This window comes from Myotis davidii, unplaced genomic scaffold (assembly GCF_000327345.1).
Source record: "Myotis davidii unplaced genomic scaffold, ASM32734v1 scaffold708, whole genome shotgun sequence".
In the NCBI taxonomy this organism is placed as follows: domain Eukaryota; kingdom Metazoa; phylum Chordata; class Mammalia; order Chiroptera; family Vespertilionidae; genus Myotis; species Myotis davidii.
In genome coordinates, this window is record NW_006298797.1 from 56675 (window position 1) to 74850 (window position 18176).

At 48.7% G+C, this 18176-nt stretch overlaps 2 protein-coding genes across 2 annotated transcripts in view; both read left to right on the forward strand.

Annotated features, from left to right (window-relative positions):
• The window catches only part of GRM6 (glutamate receptor, metabotropic 6), a 13509-nt gene extending 520 nt beyond the window's left edge, over positions 1–12989 (forward strand). Inside the window, exons 2-11 of the mRNA XM_015570968.1 lie at positions 5–130; positions 1913–2129; positions 2430–2565; positions 3190–3344; positions 4430–4570; positions 4665–4865; positions 6506–6651; positions 6738–7361; positions 9611–9922; positions 10601–12989. Coding sequence (XP_015426454.1) covers positions 5–130; positions 1913–2129; positions 2430–2565; positions 3190–3344; positions 4430–4570; positions 4665–4865; positions 6506–6651; positions 6738–7361; positions 9611–9922; positions 10601–10795 — 2253 coding nt within the window. The 3' untranslated portion in view covers positions 10796–12989. The remainder of the gene's footprint in view (positions 1–4; positions 131–1912; positions 2130–2429; positions 2566–3189; positions 3345–4429; positions 4571–4664; positions 4866–6505; positions 6652–6737; positions 7362–9610; positions 9923–10600) is intronic.
• Positions 12990–17019: 4030 nt separating this feature from the next.
• Positions 17020–18176, forward strand: part of LOC107184774 — a 1539-nt gene continuing 382 nt past the window's right edge. Inside the window, exon 1 of the mRNA XM_015570969.1 lies at positions 17020–17798. Within this exon, the coding sequence (XP_015426455.1) occupies positions 17209–17798 (590 nt within the window). The 5' untranslated portion in view covers positions 17020–17208. The remainder of the gene's footprint in view (positions 17799–18176) is intronic.

Consider the following 18176-nt stretch of genomic DNA (forward strand, 5'->3'; position numbering starts at 1 on the left):
GGAGGCAGCCCGCTGCCCTGGCGGCGTCCCACCGCTGCGCGCCGCGCCCCCCGAGCGCGTGGTGGCTGTTGTGGGAGCTTCGGCCAGCTCAGTCTCCATCATGGTCGCCAACGTGCTGCGTCTGTTTGCGGTGAGGGCCGCTGGCCGCGTTCGGTATCCAGCCCCTCCGTCCAATCCTTTCCCTTGGGGTGGCGGAGGTGTAGTCTCCTTGCAGAAGTCACTCCAATTCACAAAGACAAACAACTGCTTCAAAAGAAGCCTATGGGTCCAGCCAGACACAGCCTGAGCCAGGTCCCCACCACTTCAACCTCCCTTGTCTGCTCTGGCGCCCTCCAGCGGCTCCCGGCCCCACACAGCCCGCTGTGGACTTTAGACCCCACTTCACCGCTGGTGTCCTAGTTTGGGGCATAGGCTGCACAACCGTACATGGAGGTCCTGACCCTGGACCCTGGTGGAGAGCTCTGGGTGACAAGGAGCAAGTTTTCCCCGGAATTAGGGCCCTCCTAACGGTGGGGCAAGCCGCACAAGTTCCTGGCTGCTCTGGGGGTGGGTAGGTTTGTAAGGACCTGTACTTTGATCCTCTACTCTGATCATCATTTAAATTCAATTTCAAAATGGCTGTCTCTAAAGGTCTCTTAGGGGGCCTCTGAAAGAGGCCACAGAGGACTCTCCTTTCGTCTGCAGTGCCCTGTCCTGTAGGAGAAGCTTGGGCAGGCCCCGCCCTGCCCTCATCTCTTGCTAACAGTCTTCTGTGGGAGGCAGCACCGTCCTTACAATCTGAGGGTCAGTGACTTGGGGAGCCATAGGAATCAGGGATTAGGGGGCCTTTGCAGTAGAGTTGGTGATTTTCTGTACATTCACTTGCGGGTAGGGCTTCTGGGACAGTTTTACTGGGGTTCCATGAGGGGGGTTATCTCTGACCTTTTATCTTTCTGAGAAAAGAGGAAGGCTTTGCTTCCATCTGGCTAGGCAGGGGCCCTCTGTTTCTTGAGTTTCTCTGAGCCTCCATGGCACTAGGTGGAGGTTTTCTCAGGGACCCTTCCATCGTCTGCACCCACTTAATCCCTCATACCTCAGTTTCTGCTGGATGGCAATGTTGGTGCAGAGCATACAGATGCACCTTCTACATGGCACCAAGAGAGGTTGTGTGGCTGGAGAGAGAGAGAGAGAGAGAGAGAGAGAGAGAGAGAGAGAGTGAGTTGGGGGAGAGGGGGGTGTCTTTGCTTCACCAGTTCATGTATGTTCACATTTGTGGGCGGGCTCTGTCTCCTTCCCTGCCTGCAGCTCTGGTTTCTGTCTCTCCTTCTAGGTCGGGTGCAGCATCTCAAACTCAAGGGCCTTCAGGGTCCGAGTGAGGACTGTAGCTGAATGAGCAGAACCCTGTGAGCCCAGGGCCCAATGCTGCCAGCTCAGCCCAGAACTGAGGTGGTGCTGAAACCACAGATTTTAGACACTAGCCCTGAATCAAGTGTCCCTCACCAGCTCTCTTGTCTGTTCTGACCCCTCCTGGGGCTGCCCCCACCCACACAGACCACCCCTTAGTGTGAAGTAGGAAAACTTGTCTCCTCTGGGACTGATAAGGATGTCCTTCTCCAGGGCAGACACAGCCTGTGCCTAGAGGCGAGATTGGCTGCAGGCTGGGCTTGAGCGCCCACCACTCCTTTGCTCAGACACACCATGCACAACTGGATGTGGTGGCCCTGCCCACTCCCCTAGACCCTCATACCTCCCCTATTTCATCTGACCTATTCACAAGATGCAGGTCTTTCCCCACACCTTCTGCCACTCCCAGTGGTTCTCAGCTCCCTACCCCAAACCTTCTTGCCCCCACCTGCATCCTGAGTCCCCATTGCCCTCCCTTCCTGCGGTCACTGAACCTCTCTCCACAGCCTAGGTGTTCTTTCCCCTACAGATTCCCCAGATCAGCTATGCCTCCACAGCCCCTGAGCTCAGCGACTCCACACGCTACGACTTCTTCTCCCGTGTGGTGCCTCCTGATTCCTACCAGGCCCAGGCTATGGTGGACATCGTGCGGGCATTGGGATGGAACTATGTATCCACACTGGCCTCCGAGGGCAACTATGGAGAGAGCGGGGTTGAGGCTTTTGTGCAGATCTCCCGAGAGGCAGGTGAGTTGGGACAGGAGAGTCAGAGGCACCAAGGAACCTACAGAGGGGAGAACCAGGGGCTGTGAAATAGGGCCACTGGGGCCATGGTGGGGAGCCTGGAAGTGTCTTCTATCAGTGCCCCTTTCCTTTGGAAGACTCAGTCCTGCCTCATGGCCTGGTAGGTGGGGCACAGGCTAGGCTTTACCCCTGCAGAACTCTGGCCCAGACTCCTAAGTGATCACACTACAGAGTCATGTACTCTGGCAGCTCCATTGAGTGGTGGGATGGATGAAAGCTGACTTTGGCATCCTGGACACTCAGGGGGAGTCTGCATTGCCCAGTCCATCAAGATTCCTAGAGAACCAAAGCCAGGAGAATTCAACAAGGTTATCAGACGACTCATGGAGACTCCCAACGCTCGGGGCATCATCATCTTTGCCAGCGAGGATGACATCAGGTGGGATGGATGGAACCTCAGTCACTATTCTTTGGATATTCCCCTTGAAGGCCCTGCCTCATCTTCTCACTCATCCCCACATGCACATCCTCTCTTCCTCCCTTTCCTTCTTTCTTGTGCCCCCCTGCCCACCCCCCCATCCCTCCCCCACACACACACACACACACTTTTCCTGCTGCAATCTCTGCCTGGTCTGCTCTAAGTGGAGATGCTTTAAGTCTAGCCAGGAAAACACCAAGAATACATGCCTGTTTTTATCATTCATAGTGGGGAAACCTGTGGGCAGATCTAAGTGCAGAAAAAGAGCAAAAGGGAAGGAGCCCTGGGGCAGGGCCAGCAGGAGGCTTCGTAAGAGAAAGGTGGCCCTACTTCCAGGCAGTGTGAAGTGCATCATAGTGCATGGAGCAAGAGGGCAAGCCCGGACCAGGGCCTGGTTGGACCCCTGACCACCTCAGAAGCCCTGGGCAAGTGTTCTAAACACTCTATACTCCATTTTCCTGATCAATGAGGATCTGATGAGTGATGTGGAATGAGATAGATGGAGAGAGAAGAATGAGAACTGACTAGAGGTAAGTTGAAGGAAGATCTCAGGACTTTATTCACCCTCAGCCGTGTTTATACCAGGAGGGTCCTCGAGGCTGCACGCCAGGCCAACCTGACTGGCCATTTCCTGTGGGTTGGCTCAGACAGCTGGGGAGCCAAGATCTCACCCATCCTGAACCTGGAGGACGTGGCAGTGGGGGCTATCACTATCCTGCCCAAAAGAGCTTCCATTGATGGTGAGTGTAGGGATGACCTCCTCCACTTTGTCCCCTACCCCCACCCCATCCTTTTCCACCATCCCTCTTGAGGCACTCATTTACCCCATTGGTAAAATTATACTGTGATCCAGGTCCCTTCTAAGATTCCCAAGTTCTATGATTCTGAGATTCTGTAAATACATCCCTCCAAGTAGTGTTTGAATGAGTTGGCAAATAAGGAAAAGCACAGCCACCATACAGGGTAAAAAAATTGTTGTTTAGTTTGTGTTTTTTGTTTTGTTTAATTTTTTAATTCAACACCTGTATTCCTCATTCTGTCGAAGGCATTATGATTTTAGGGTGAGGGTGGGAGAGAAACCAAGAAGATGGGACTTACTGTCCTGTTGCTCAAAGTAATGAAGCCGCTCCTCCCTTTTTCCTTCCCACTATCCCATCTGTGAATATCTGGAAGAATCTAGCAGGGATGTCCACTTTACAACAGTATTGCTTATTTTCCCAAAGGCTGAATGAACTGCAGATAACTTGATGAGAGACTTCAGGGCTATATGTAAAGTGTGGACCCTCATAACACTGAGCCCTGCCTCCCACACTAATACCTCTTGGGGTATACATCCACCCTCACATCCTTTCTGCAGGCTTTTTTTTTAGAATGCATTCAGTTGCAAGTGGCAAACTAGACTGAGAAGAGTCTCAGCAATGAAAGCATTTCAACACAAGACTTCAGGTTTGGGGCAGTGAGTCAATGATGTTCTCAAAGCCCTGAGCTCTGTCCTCCCTTCTGTTTCACCACCCTCTGTGGTTGCTGAGTCTTCATGCTTGTGGCATCATATTTACAAAGTGGCTGCTGAAGCTCCACCCACTACATGTTCACAGCAGCATCCTAACCAGGAAAGAATGTGCAGCATAAAAGTATTTCATGTAGTGAGGCTCAGGTTTACATCAGGATGCAAATTTTATCCTGGATTTTATCCCCAGATGTCTTTGAACTCACAGGCCAGAAGTTGGTTCAATGGCGATTCCTAGCTGCAAAATGAGCAATTGGTGAAGGGACACAGGGTGACTGTGCTGGCTATGGTTACCTCCCTTCTCCCCCTCCCTCTCAGGATTTGACCAGTACTTCATGACACGTTCCCTGGAGAACAACCGCCGGAACATCTGGTTTGCAGAGTTCTGGGAAGAGAATTTTAACTGCAAACTGACCAGCTCAGGTACCCAGTCAGACAAATCCACCCGCAAATGCACAGGTGAGAGTGTGGCAAGGAAAGTGATGGAAGAGGTGGGAGGCCAGTTTAGGTATCTGGGGGCCAGGCGCATTTCCTCTGGGCATCCCTAGGACAGGTGAGGAACGCATCGGCCGGGACTCTACCTACGAACAGGAGGGAAAGGTGCAGTTTGTGATCGACGCAGTGTACGCCATTGCCCATGCCCTACACAGCATGCACCAGGCGCTCTGTCCTGGGCATACAGGCCTGTGCCCAGCAATGGAGCCCACCGATGGGCGGACACTGTTGCAGTATATTCGGGCAGTCCGCTTCAATGGTGAGTGGATGCCAGAACTCGTATGTGAGAGAGGGGAAGTCTCTTGAGATGGATTTCTCTGTGGGACCTGGGTGAGTGGGGAGCAAAGGGATGGGAGAGGCAGCATGGTATAGGGAGCACCTGCACCTTTGAGCTGGGGACTTGAGCCAAGTTATGAGGACCACTTTTTAACACTCCTCTTTTCTCAGGCTTCAGCACCCCCTTTCCCAACTTGAAAAATGTTGGTGTTGGTGAATTTCTCTGTGACTCCTTCTGCCTGAAACCCTCAGCAGGTCACACACAACTCTCCCCTTCACTGCACAGAGCTTGAAGGCATCTGGTCTCTCAGGGCACAGTGCATACAGTGAAGAGGCACTGCCTATGACACGGACATGCTGCTCACTGTGAGTCTCGAGCTTCCAAATGCTGCCCCAATTAGCTCCTGCACTGCCTGAGCACTGGGCACCAGTCTGGTGTTTCCCCTTGTACCAGCAGAGGGCCTGGCACATGGTCGAGGCTCTGAAAAGGCCCAATGGACATGGTTGTGCTTGTGGTTTGTGGGGAGAGATACAATTCTTGTACAATAACTGTCCTTTAGAAAATTAAAACTATTCGTCCACCAAATATTGAGCACCTTCTCTTTGCCAAACTCTCTGCTAAATAGCACAGCTGAATTTCACTCCAGACCAACTTTACAAGCTAACAGAACAAGCCTCTAAAAGAATTAAAGCTGACCAAATTAGTACAAATTTTATGTCAACACTCAGACCTTTATTCAAGTCTGAACTTATCCTTTCACCTGAACAGTTAAGATTTCTATTTTCTTTTATAATTGTGGTAACATACATATAGCTTAATATAGTATATTTACCATCTTAACTACTTTTAAGTGTACAGTGTAGTCATGTACATTGTTATGTCACCAATCTCTAAAACTCTTTTCATTTTGCAAAACTGAAACTGTTATCCTGTTAAACAACTTTCCAGTCCCCCCTCCCATGGCAACCACCATTCTACTTTCTATCCCTATTAATTTGACTGTTCTAGAAACCTCATATGGGTGGAATCATGCAGGATTTGTCTTTTTGTGACTGGCTTATTTCACTTAGCACAATGTCCTCAAGGTTCATTCATGTTGTACGTGTGTCTGAATTTCCTTTTTTAAGGCTGACTAATATTCCATTGTATGGATAAACACTTTTTGTTTATCCATTCAACCCCCAATGACACATGGTTGCTTCCACCTTTGGGCTGTTGTGAATTATGCTGCTATGAACATGAATGTTCAAGTATCTCTTTGAGTTCCTGTGTTTAGCTCCTTTGTGTTTGTTTATACCTAGAAGTGGAATTGCTGGGTCATGTGGTAATTCTACCATACTGTTTGAGATCCACAAAACTGTTTTCCACCTGACTGCACAAGGTTCCTACCAGCAACGCATAAGGTTCCAGTTTCTCTGTGTCCTAGCTGATCCTTGGTATTTTCTAATGTTTGGGCAGGAGGTGGTATCTCACTGTAGTTTTGCTTGGCATTTCCCTTATGTTGAACATCTTTGCATGTGCGTGTTGAGCTCTTCCTTTATCCTGGCGGGGCCTTTGGCCTCTCCAGGAGGCTGGCTGGGATGGGCTGGAGAACCACTGAGGATGCCAGGCTCTCCCTCCAGGCAGTGCAGGAACCCCAGTGATGTTCAATGAGAATGGAGATGCACCCGGGAGATATGACATCTTCCAGTACCAGGCGTCCAACGGCAGTGCAGGCAGTGGCGGATACCAGAGCGTGGGCCAGTGGGCGGAGACGCTCAGGCTGGACGTGAGTGACATGCGACCTCGGGGTGTGGGAAGCGGGCCCGCCAGTCCTGGCAGCGGAGGGCAAAGGCCCTGTGTCCCATGTTGCAGATGGACGCCCTGCAGTGGTCAGGAGACCCATGGGAAGTGCCGGCATCTCAGTGCAGCCTCCCCTGTAGACCTGGGGAGCGGAAGAAGATGGTGAAGGGCGTGCCCTGCTGTTGGCACTGCGAGGCCTGCGACGGGTACCATTTCCAGGTGGATGAGTTCACCTGCGAGGTCTGCCCAGGGGACATGCGGCCCCTGCGCAACCACACCGGCTGCCGCCCCACACCGGTGGTGCGCCTCACCTGGGCCTCTCCCTGGGCCGCCCCGCCGCTCCTCCTGGCGGTGCTGGGCATCACAGCCACCACCGCAGTGGTGGCCACCTTCGTAAGGCACAACAACACACCCATCGTCCGCGCCTCAGGCCGCGAGCTCAGCTACGTGCTGCTCACCGGCATCTTCCTCATCTATGCCATCACCTTCCTCATGGTGGCCGAGCCTGGGGCGGCCGTCTGCGCTGCTCGGAGGCTCTTCCTCGGCCTGGGCACCACCCTCAGCTACTCTGCGCTGTTCACCAAGACCAACCGCATCTACCGTATCTTCGAACAGGGGAAGCGCTCTGTCACGCCCCCGCCCTTCATCAGCCCCACCTCGCAGCTGGTCATCACCTTCGGCCTCACCTCCGTGCAGGTTGGTCCCCAGACTCCAGATGGGGAGGCGCTGACCTCTACTCAGAGAGTCACTCTGTTTTGGAAAAACATATAGCCTTGGGAGAGAGGGCCCTGCCCTTCTCCTATGAGGAGAACTCAGTTAAGAGCAGCCATTCCTCCACTTCATCCTGGAAGGAAAATGGGTTCCCATATAAAAAATAAAGCAAAGAAATATCTGATACATTTTCCACAAGCAAAGAATCTGTTTCCATAAAGGGAGTTACTGCTGCCCAGGCCCTGGTGACAGGCTCAGGGCCCCAGTAATGTACCTAACTGTGGAGTGGAGCATCTTGTTCCATAAATGGACAAATTTCATGATGTATGGGCAGCAAAAGCAGAGTTCCTTTGGGTCTTTCCACAGCTTTGAAAATGATTCTGTGGCTGGGAAAGCCCTGGATGTTTTCTGTGCAAAGGGTACTAAGAGAAAATGTACTAAGAGAAAGTTGTGTGTGACATTGTGTGACACTATAGAGCTAACCCAGTTCTCAGGGCCAGGTGGACAGCATGCTCTCTATTCCAAGTGAGCCCTTCTCCCTACCCAGCCATGCATGTATCATGTTCATTCCTACCCACAGGCCTCGGTCCATGCAGTTTACAGCTGGAAGACACTTCCTGCACTTGCAGGGCGTGAGCCTCCTCTACCAGGGAGGGCCAAAATCTCAGTGCCCAGCTCATCCTGAAAAGGCATGTCACTGCCTCTCTGCCTGAAAACCCCATGACACAAGACAAAGATGCTTAGAATACATCAGTGCCTCCAGCTCACCCAGGGGCTCCTCACATTATGCCATCATTTCCAGAAACCCTGGACCCTTTCAAAGAGGCATACTTTCAGTTTTACTAGGTTATATACCAAAATGGTGGATGTCCAATGGTATCTCACTGTTGTTTCAATTTGCCTCACTTCGTTGCTAGTACAACGGCCTTTGCAGTGTTCTCTTCTGTGGCATGCCTATTCCTATGCTTGATCACTTTCTGTAATTTTGTAGGCGTTAGTTACATGTGTTGGATCCTAATTCTTTATCAATTACAGGGGATGCAAAATCAGTGAGCTACATTTTGCTTGCTACTCCTGCATATCACAGGCCTTGAGTGTTAGTTACTCATGTGAAACATTTGTCCCCCACCTGGAGTCTTGCTCTAAGAAAAGCCTCCATGCTGCCTTTTGAACAGTAGATGACATTTTATTAGTCTCTTGTTCATGAAGCTGCTGCCTTTGGGAGAATCACAAAAAAGATGTTCCTTCTGGTTGTACAAATTATTATAAAGCATCCCCTCCTCCAGGATCACACCGCCCTGCTCCAGGTGCACAGACCTACCTCACCTTCCTATACCCTCCCCCTAAATCAGACACACTTGTGCAGGGAATGAATGTATGGGCAGCCCTTTCAGGCTCCTGACTTCATGCAGGTGTTTTATTTCCTGCTCCCCAGCTGCCCTTAGCTCAAAGTCATATCTCCTGTCATTGAGGAAATTGAAGCTCCATTTCCTCATTGTTAGGACCGGTGTTTTACTCTGATAACCTCCCAGCTGCCCAGCATCAACTCCTAACATCCTTACAATTCTCCATTAAGGGCCTCTTCAATTTAGGCTGCATTGTGCATTCACACATTATTTCATTACATCCTGTTCAACAGTTCTCTGGATCTGGAGAAGAAACGGGGTCCTCAGGAAATAGGTTTGTCATGCTGCTATATAGAAACAAGCTATGTTTCACATTTACAGACTGAAGGTGATACTGCCTACTGGATGGTTGTGAGGAGAGAACATCTCTGCTGGGCCTCGCCCTTAACCAGTGGTACATACACCATTCCCCCTCCAAGCTGGCATCGTTTTCTTAAAACAGATTATGATGATTCCCATTCTATAGATAGAGGAGACATTCAGGATCAAAATTCCATAGATTCTGTCTGCAGTTACTGCATCTTGCAGGGTTCAGTAAATGACATTGGTAATGGCTGGAATATAGGAAGAGGATGTCCAGGGGCCCCTTACCCAACCAGCCCTGACATTGTTAGCACATACCTCCACTGCAGCCCCTTCTCTCTACTGGACCATGTCACAGGCCAGAGTATTCCCCTCCTGGAAGGCCCTATTCTCTCCATAGTGGTTCTCTCAGACCCAAGCATCCCCTCCCAGTAGGTCAGGAGCCTCCAGGGGACCCTAACCTGCCAGAGTCCTCAGTAGGTGGCCAGTCTTAATGTGTCCCTGATATAATGTTGTCTCCTGTAGGTGGTGGGAGTGATGGCATGGCTAGGGGCCCAGCCCCCACACAGCGTGATCGACTATGAGGAACAGCGGACGGTGGACCCAGAGCAAGCCAGAGGGGTGCTAAAGTGTGACATGTCAGATCTATCTCTCATTGGCTGCCTGGGTTACAGCCTCCTACTCATGGTCACATGCACAGTGTATGCCATCAAGGCCCGTGGTGTGCCTGAGACCTTCAATGAGGCCAAGCCCATTGGCTTCACCATGTACACCACCTGCATCATCTGGCTGGCTTTTGTGCCTATCTTCTTTGGCACTGCGCAGTCAGCTGAAAAGGTAATTTGGGGTCTTTTCTTGGTTTCACTACCTCATTTGTTTCCTACCTTCTGCCACAGAAGGAAGGGCTCAATTGTCCCAAGAGCTGGGTTACACATATGAACCCAGCTTGGTTGGTTGATTTATTCCTGTACTTAAATACATGTTCAGTTGCCCTCTGCTTTTTCATTCAGCCATTCATTCATCCATGCTTCTAACCATTGATTAACCTTTCATTCAATTATTACTTCATATACTTTCTATCTACTGATCCATTGATCTGTTTGATCATTATTCACTCATCTATTCATTTGTATAGAACATTTGTTTATTCATCTATATGTTTGCTCACTTTTACCTTTATTCAATCTCAGTTTGTTCATTCATTTGTACATTTTAAAACATGTCCATTCATTCATTAATATCTTCTAGACTTTTTTAGCCATATGGACCATTTCCCCAGGTGTCACTTTCTGTGAATAAAACTGTCTTCCCTCAGACACTGGTCCACTCAGTGCCATGCCACTCACCCTCCATCCTGCCTACACTGGAGCCACACTGTGACTATCCCTTCTTCATGCCACAGGGCCTTTTCTTATGCAGTTGTCCTTTTCCAAGTGCTCATTCCACGGCTATGTGGAAGTGGGGGTAAGAAAAAACAGGGCTGAGTCTCACCTGGTCCCTTTTTCCATGTCTCAGATATACATTCAAACCACCACACTGACTGTGTCCCTGAGCCTGAGCGCATCGGTGTCCCTCGGCATGCTCTATGCACCCAAAACCTATGTCATCTTGTTCCACCCGGAGCAGAACGTACAGAAGCGGAAGCGGAGCCTCAAAGCAACCTCCACAGTAGCAGCCCCCAAGGGTGAGGACACAGAGGCCCCCAAGTAGTGAGAAGCCTTCTTTTCTTTCCCTTGCTTCACAGTGGGAACTGTGAGGAGTCCAGGCATGCAGTGAATCAGAGAAGGGGTCCACGGAGGCTATGCCCAGCAGGACCTATCTTGAGGCTGGCCTCCAGAAAGACCTGCCCACATGCCACTGTTATCCCTTTTTTTCTGTGCATGTTGGCATATTTCCTCACTGCAGACTAGACTTTCTACCCATGGTGGGAAATAGCCATGGCAAGGCTTCTATTTCTAGAGAGAGACTCAACTTACACTCTCTGGTTTGAAGTTGAGAGATCACAATGACTGCCTGGGCTTGGCCATTGTGAGTGATGTTTCCACTCTTTCTTCAACCACTAGAACATAGGGACTGGGCCCTGTGTGAGAATGTGCAGGCCCCAGAGTGAAATACTGGGCTGGAGTTGGGGAGGAACAGTTTCCACAAAACCAGATCTGTGGGTCTGTATACTAGACCGAGCAACCTGGGCTTGGCATAGGCAGATGGAGCCTTGGGTGAGATCCCTGTGAGAGAGGATGGGCCTGCAGAGACAGGGAGGTGAGCAGAGGTACCAGGTGCACCCCACGAAGTTGCTTGTGTGAGGGCATTTTCCTTGGAATCTTGTCCCCTGGGATCTGAGTGGTGTCACACTCAGAATACAGTTTTTTTCCTTTCCCATCTGTACTCCCTTAAATGACCTCTAATAGATGCACTTATGTGGTGTGAGTGGTGAGAATAAACTAACAAGGATGGCATTTGCCCTCCTCTGATGCCTGAGGGATTGTTTTCGGGAGTTCCAGGGTGGGACCAGTGACAAAAAGAGGTGTGTACATAGTGAGGTTTAATTCCAAGCGGATAATGTAGAATGAATATAAAATGCTTCTTTTCCAACACTCACTGGAAGTCCCCTTTGAAAGGCAAGCATAGGCATGGGGAGGAAGATGCTTGCACTACAGATGCATGGGTGTTTATTTCTCAGTAATTTGTTTTAGGAAAAGGGTGGTTTAAGTGATTTAATTTTATTTCCTTGGGGTAGAATTTAAATTTAAAATTGACTCTTTTTGTTAGTGTGAATTCTCTAGTATCTAATGTCTGGAAATGATTTGAAGATCAACCACACTTCATATGACATAGAGACTATTTCCTATACATACTCTCTGGTGCATATAAGTTTTGACTAGGTGTTTTCTGCATTCTTTAAATTAATAGGGTGTCACCTCAGAGTAACATACAAAGCATACAGATTCTCCTTTCTCACACATGTTGCATTCCCAGGGTTTGTTTCTCTGCATTGTTAATTATGAAGTTTTATATATTATTGAATGATTTCCCAAATTTGTTATTTCATAGAGTTACTTCCCTGTGTGGGTTTTCTTTTGTGTAATGAATTGTGTTTTCTTGCTGAAGATTTTTCCATAGTAGTGCTTTTATAGTTTTTTTTTTCTCCTATATGACCTTGTAGAGAGTCAATGAGTTCTGCTCTCCAAATGAAGGTCTTCCTGCATGTACCGTTTTCTTGGTGTTTCTCCCAGTCTGAATTCTCTAGTGTGCTATAAATCTTGATTTCTAGTTGAAAATTTTTCCACATTTGTTACATTTTTTTGTATCAAGGAATGGTTGTCCCCATTCTGAACTCTATGACTCAAAAGTTCAGATGATTTCTTAGTAAAAGCTTTACCACATTTGAAGGAATTCTCCCTATATAATCTATGATGTGAAGTAGAGTCCTGGCTTCCTGCCGAAAACTTCCACACTCCCCACATTCATTACTACCTGTCTCTGACATAAAGTCTGTGATGCACAGTGAGTTCTGTCTTCTTCTATGCAAACTTCTCACATTAATCCACTGTCCATGATTCAATAGCATGAGCCATTCTGTGTGCAGTGGACATCCTCTATTCCTAAAGGCATTATCATATTTAGTATACTTATGTGGTCCCTTTCTGAATTCTCCAATGTATTCAAAGGTTTGACTTCTGGAAGAGGGCTTTCCCACATTCCATGTCTACATAAGTTCTCTCCCTTTGATGATTTCTTTGATGCTCAGTGGAGTTCACAATTCCCTGAAAGTGTTCCCCTATGTACATTGTATGGTGTCCAATCAATCAATTTGAACTCCTAAATAAAGTTTTTTCAAATTTTTAGAATTTATAAGTATTCTACCTGCATAGTTTCTTTTATGTTGAATAAAAGCTAAGCTATACTTGTAGGCCCTCTCACATTCATTGGCTTCTAATGATTTCTCCCCAGTATGAATTATATGTTCCAGTGGAAATAGGATCTGGATTGAAGACTTTTCTACACTATAATCACAGTATTTCTCTCCAATATGAGTTCTTTGAGAATAAGATTCCATTTTGACATCAGCTTTTACTCACCCATTTGTAAGGCAATGTTTTTGTGACTTCTATAGGGGGCACATTTTAATACTAATTATATTCTTATGCCTTTTCATTAGTGTGAGTCTTGGACACATTTATCACATTTATTACATTCTGTGTTCTTTAGAAATTTCCCCCAAATTTGTTACACTCATTGCCTCTCACTTTATTCAATGATTCTTATTAAATAAACTAATGACCCAGTGCACAAAATTCGTGCACAGGGGAGGGGGTGTTCCTCAGCCCGGCCTGCACCCTCTCCAATCTGAGCCCCCTCGAAAGATGTCCTACTGCCAGTTTACAGGGATCGGGCCTAAACCAGCAGTCAGACATCCCTCTCACAATCCGGGACTGCTGGCTCCTAACTGCTCACCTGCCTGCCTGCCTGCTTGATTGCCCCTAACCACTCTGTCTGCCGGCCTGCTTGCCCCTAACTGCCGCCCGCTGCCAGCCTCCTTGCCCCCCCTTTCCCTCCCCACTACTCTGCTCACCCCCAACTGCTCCCCTGCTGGCCTGCTCACTCGAAACTGCCCCCCCCCGCTGTCCTGATAACCTCCAACTGACTCCCACTAATGGCCTGCTTGCCCCCAACTGGCCCCCCTGCTGATCTGCTTACCCACAACAGCCCCGCCCCGCAACAGCCTGATCACCCACAACTGCTCACAACTCTTGGACTCTAGCTGCCTCTACCTTGGCCCCATCACCATGACTTTGTCCAGAAGAATGTCTGGAAGGTCTTCTGGAAGGTCTCCCAGTCTAATTAGCATATTCCCCCCCCTTTTCTTTTTCAGGGGAGAGCGCGAACGCAGTCCCCTTTTATTAATATAGATAGAGGCCTGGTGCATGGGTCGGGGCCAGCTGGTTTGCCTTGAAGGGTGTCCCAGATCAGGGTGGGGGTTCCCTTGGGGCATGGGGTAGCCTGGGCGAGGGGCCTGTGGTGGTTTGCAGACCAGCCACGCCCCCATGGGGTGAGGGTCCCCACTGGGGGTGGGGGGTGGCCAGCCTGGGTTAGGGGCTGATGGCTGTTTGCATGCTGGCCACACCCCTTTCAGGGTGGGGGTCCCCACTGGGGTGCCTGGCCAAGCTTGGTGAGGAGCTGATGGCTGTTTGCAGGATGGCCGCACCCCATTCAGGGTGGAGGTCCCCACTAGGGTGAGAGGCTGATGGCTGCTTGTAGGCTGGCCAAGCCCCCCAGCGGGGACCCTCACCCCATGGGGATATGGCCAGTCTGGGTGAGGGGCTGAGGGCCATTTTCAGGCTAGCCACACCCCCTCAGGGTAGGGGTCCCCACTGGGAGGCGTGGCCAGCCTCGGTGAGAGGCTGATGGCTGTTGCCCAGCTGGTCATAGCCCCAGGCAACTCAGGATCCCCAGCCCCTCCTTGAGCAGAGGCCACAGCAGCTGGAAGCGGGTATTTGGGATTTATTTATCTTCTATAATTGAAACTTTGTAACCTTGAGCAGAGCCCATGGCCGGCCAGGGCAGGTAGGAAGCTTGGCTTCCTCCATCATCAGGGGCAACCCAAGCCTCCTGTTTGCTCCAGCTCTGTGGCCACCACCATCTTGGTTGGGTTTATTTGCATACTTGCTCCTGATTGGCTTGTGGGCATGGCTTGTGGGTGTCACAGAGGTACCGTCAATTTGCATGTTTCTTTTTTATTAAATAAGCTGTAAATATCCCCAAAAGTTAGACTTGGGATTTATGTTGTTTTTAAAATATAGTTTTCAATTTGCAAGACTCCTAAAATGGAATAAATGCACAATTCTAAGCAAATCTTTCCACCATCATTTTATAGAATGAAACCTCATCAGGCATATTCCGTTATAGTGACACCTTTGTTTCCAAATATGAAAATTTTCCAAGTGTAAATATTTCCCATCTCTTGGGCTTTGAGAGGGAAACTCTGCTTCAGTATAGACAGACGGAGAAGAGTACTGACAGTGATGACAAATAGATTGGGTGTTTCAGAGATGATCTTTCAACCTGTGGCATAAAGGGAAGGAACCAAAATGGGATAAAGCTCTGAAAGGGAAGTGAGTGAGTGGGATGACTGGATGGAAAAGGAAGACAAAGGTTTGGCTAAGAAAATACAAGAAACTATGACATGAAATAACAGGGGTATATCATATGGAACCCCACAGACCATTATTCTGGGTGAGATAAGGAGACATTGAAGGGTTACACTCGAGGACTTTAAGAGAACAGTGAGATAGTCTGACAAGTTTAAAAAGACCACTCTGGTAACTGTGTTGAGAATATTGTGAAAATAAATAAAGGAAACCTCATTTAAAATGAAGAAGGGGGCTGGCTGGTATTATTCAGTGATTGAGTGCCACCTATGAACCAGGAGGTCATGGTTCAATTCCCAGTCAGGACACATGCCCAGGTTGTGGGCTTGATCTCCAGTGGGTGAGTGGAGGGTTGTGCAGGAGGCAGCCAATCAATGATTCTTTCTCACCATTGATGTTTATATCTCTCCCTCTCCCTTTCTCTCTGAAATCAATAAAAATTTATTTTTTTAAAAAAAGAAAATGAAGGAGGGAACGCACACACTATCACTCAGACACCAAACAGGAGGATGCTTACTTTACATACTCCAGAAGAAGAAAGAACTTCCCTTTGCCCAGCAACAGCCCAGCCAATAAGAGGCCATTACTACACTGAACTCTTCAAAATGATCCTTCCCAGGTTCCTCCTTGCCTCTTTTCTGTTCTCCAGACTTGCCTATGGCCCATCATAATTTGCTTGTTCCAAATTGCAATTCCTCTGCTTTTCCTGTATAAATGCATATTGTGGGTAAAATAAATAGTTCTTTTATTTATTACAGTCAACTATATCTTAGAAATATTTTTTGTGCATGTGTTTGTTTTCAGTCTTTTACATGCAGGATAGTCTGATGAACACATTCATTCATTGAAATAATATTGCTCTTAATCATAGGTGCACCAGCATTCTCAGAAACACCTTTTGATGTTGCCTTACGTTTTGGGAAGAGAATAAAAAGGGAGAGAAGAGGCGAGTGAAAACTCTGACATCCAGGGTGATCAGTTCTCTAAGACCCAAGGCAGTACGGCTTAGTACTTAAGGACTTGGTTTCTAGAAACAGAAATCCCTTTTTTTACTCCAAGTCACAGATTCATCATCTATAAAGTTAGTACATCTAGCTGATAGGTAATCATCCACCCCTACAAACCTGGGGTTTTTGTCTAAATTTCAAGGCATAAAGTAGGTAAAGTGCACAGTGCCTGGCAGATAGTAAGTGCTCATGATATTACCTATGATGTGAACATATCTAGTATGCTCTGATGATTGGAATAAAAACCACTAAAAAGAGTAAGAAAAGTTGATGATTACCATGACTTCCCAAGGAATAATTGTTACCATCAAAACCAGCTAGTTATTAGTGTTAATTAACAGGTAGGAAGCAAAGGGAAGGCCAGACATTATAAGCATGTTCATCTAGGCAGCTTCACCAGGAAGCTGTAACTTTACACTCCCCAGGGAACCACTGGTCCATTCCCTGCAAATCTCTGGGGTAAGGGGTCCAACGAAGAGGGAGATGGATACACATGCCGTGAAGTTGGGATGATGGAAGGAAGGTGCTTTCTGGTCAGTTGAACCTGGGAAAAAGATAATTGGCTAGAGGGGGGTGGTGCTATTGCAAGTTCTCAAAACCCAGAAGGATTCATTGGATAAGCTCCTAATTAAAATCCCCATTGAATTCTCTCTCTCTTCTTCCTCTTGGCTCTTTTGCTCCTGTTTCTCGCTTGCTCTGTGACCCCTGTGCTAGCCTGCCATGTGCCTTTAAAGAGCCGCATGGCCCATGGTCGTGCAGACCCCACACACAATGGACTGCAGCTGGGAACACATGCTAAGCTAGCTGGACTGGACTGTGATAGATCCTCCCTTCCCCCAACTGGTGGCCTGAGTGTGACATAACCTGCAGCCCGGAAATACCTGAGTGACTAACCATGTACCTTCTATGGACTATACATTGAGCCACCAATCAACACCTGCCAAATATCCTAAGCCCTTGTTCCTATATGGACCATACATTAAGCCACCAATCAGCGCAAGCCGAGTACACTAAGCCCCCATACCTTCCCATTCTCCCCCTCAAAAGGCGTGCTCACCTCTGCACCGGTTGCTGTTCTCCCATTGTGAGACAGCCTGACAGGTCTCTTTCCCCTAATAAAGCCTGTTATCCTGGTTTTCAGCTCCCGACTGGTCTCTCAGACTGTGCTTTGGTGAGGAGTGGCAACTCTGGCAGTAGCTTTAATCCTACCTCTGCTGAAGAAAACATTGGATTTTTTCATGGCGGGATGGAGGGAGATGGTATTTTGGAAGGGAAGTCTCTTAATGTTACCTCATCCATAAAGCTTTCAATGGTAACTGATCCTCTGATGTGGGCCTCAGGAAATTATTGTTCCAGCGGCACCCCAAGAAGCCCACTTCCACCAGTAACAGTGGGGGACATAGAGGACACTGCACCAATAACGGATTGCAACTCAGCTGGGAATTCAATAGGAGAAGAAATGGCTCTAGAAAGCTGGAAAGCATCCCTTCTCATAATCTCTGAAGCTGCAGCACTCACATGGAGAAACAGCAGAAGGAAATCCTGGCCTGGATTATGGTGAGAAATGGAACCTTACCTTCCTATGCTGAGAGTTTTATAATTCGTTTCTGTCTCTCTCTCCAGTCCTGGTTCCTGTGCGGGCGGGCTTTTCACTTCCTTTTTTTCTGCCCTCTGTCACCTCAATCACTGCCCCTTCAGACTCGGGCCCAGGACTAACGTCGTGGGTGGTGTCCAGCTGTGCCCCAGGCCAGGGCTGCGGCTGCAGATGCCTGCGGCCTGGCAAGCAGTGGAGTCAGAGCCGGTGCTCCCTCAGTGCCACTGCCTGGGCAGATGGGGCTGTGGTTTCCCGCTGGGCGGGAAGTGTACGTGCTCCCCGTACTAATTTCGTGGGTCCTATATCTGGTGCGAAAGACATTGGCGGGGGCGGGGGTCGCG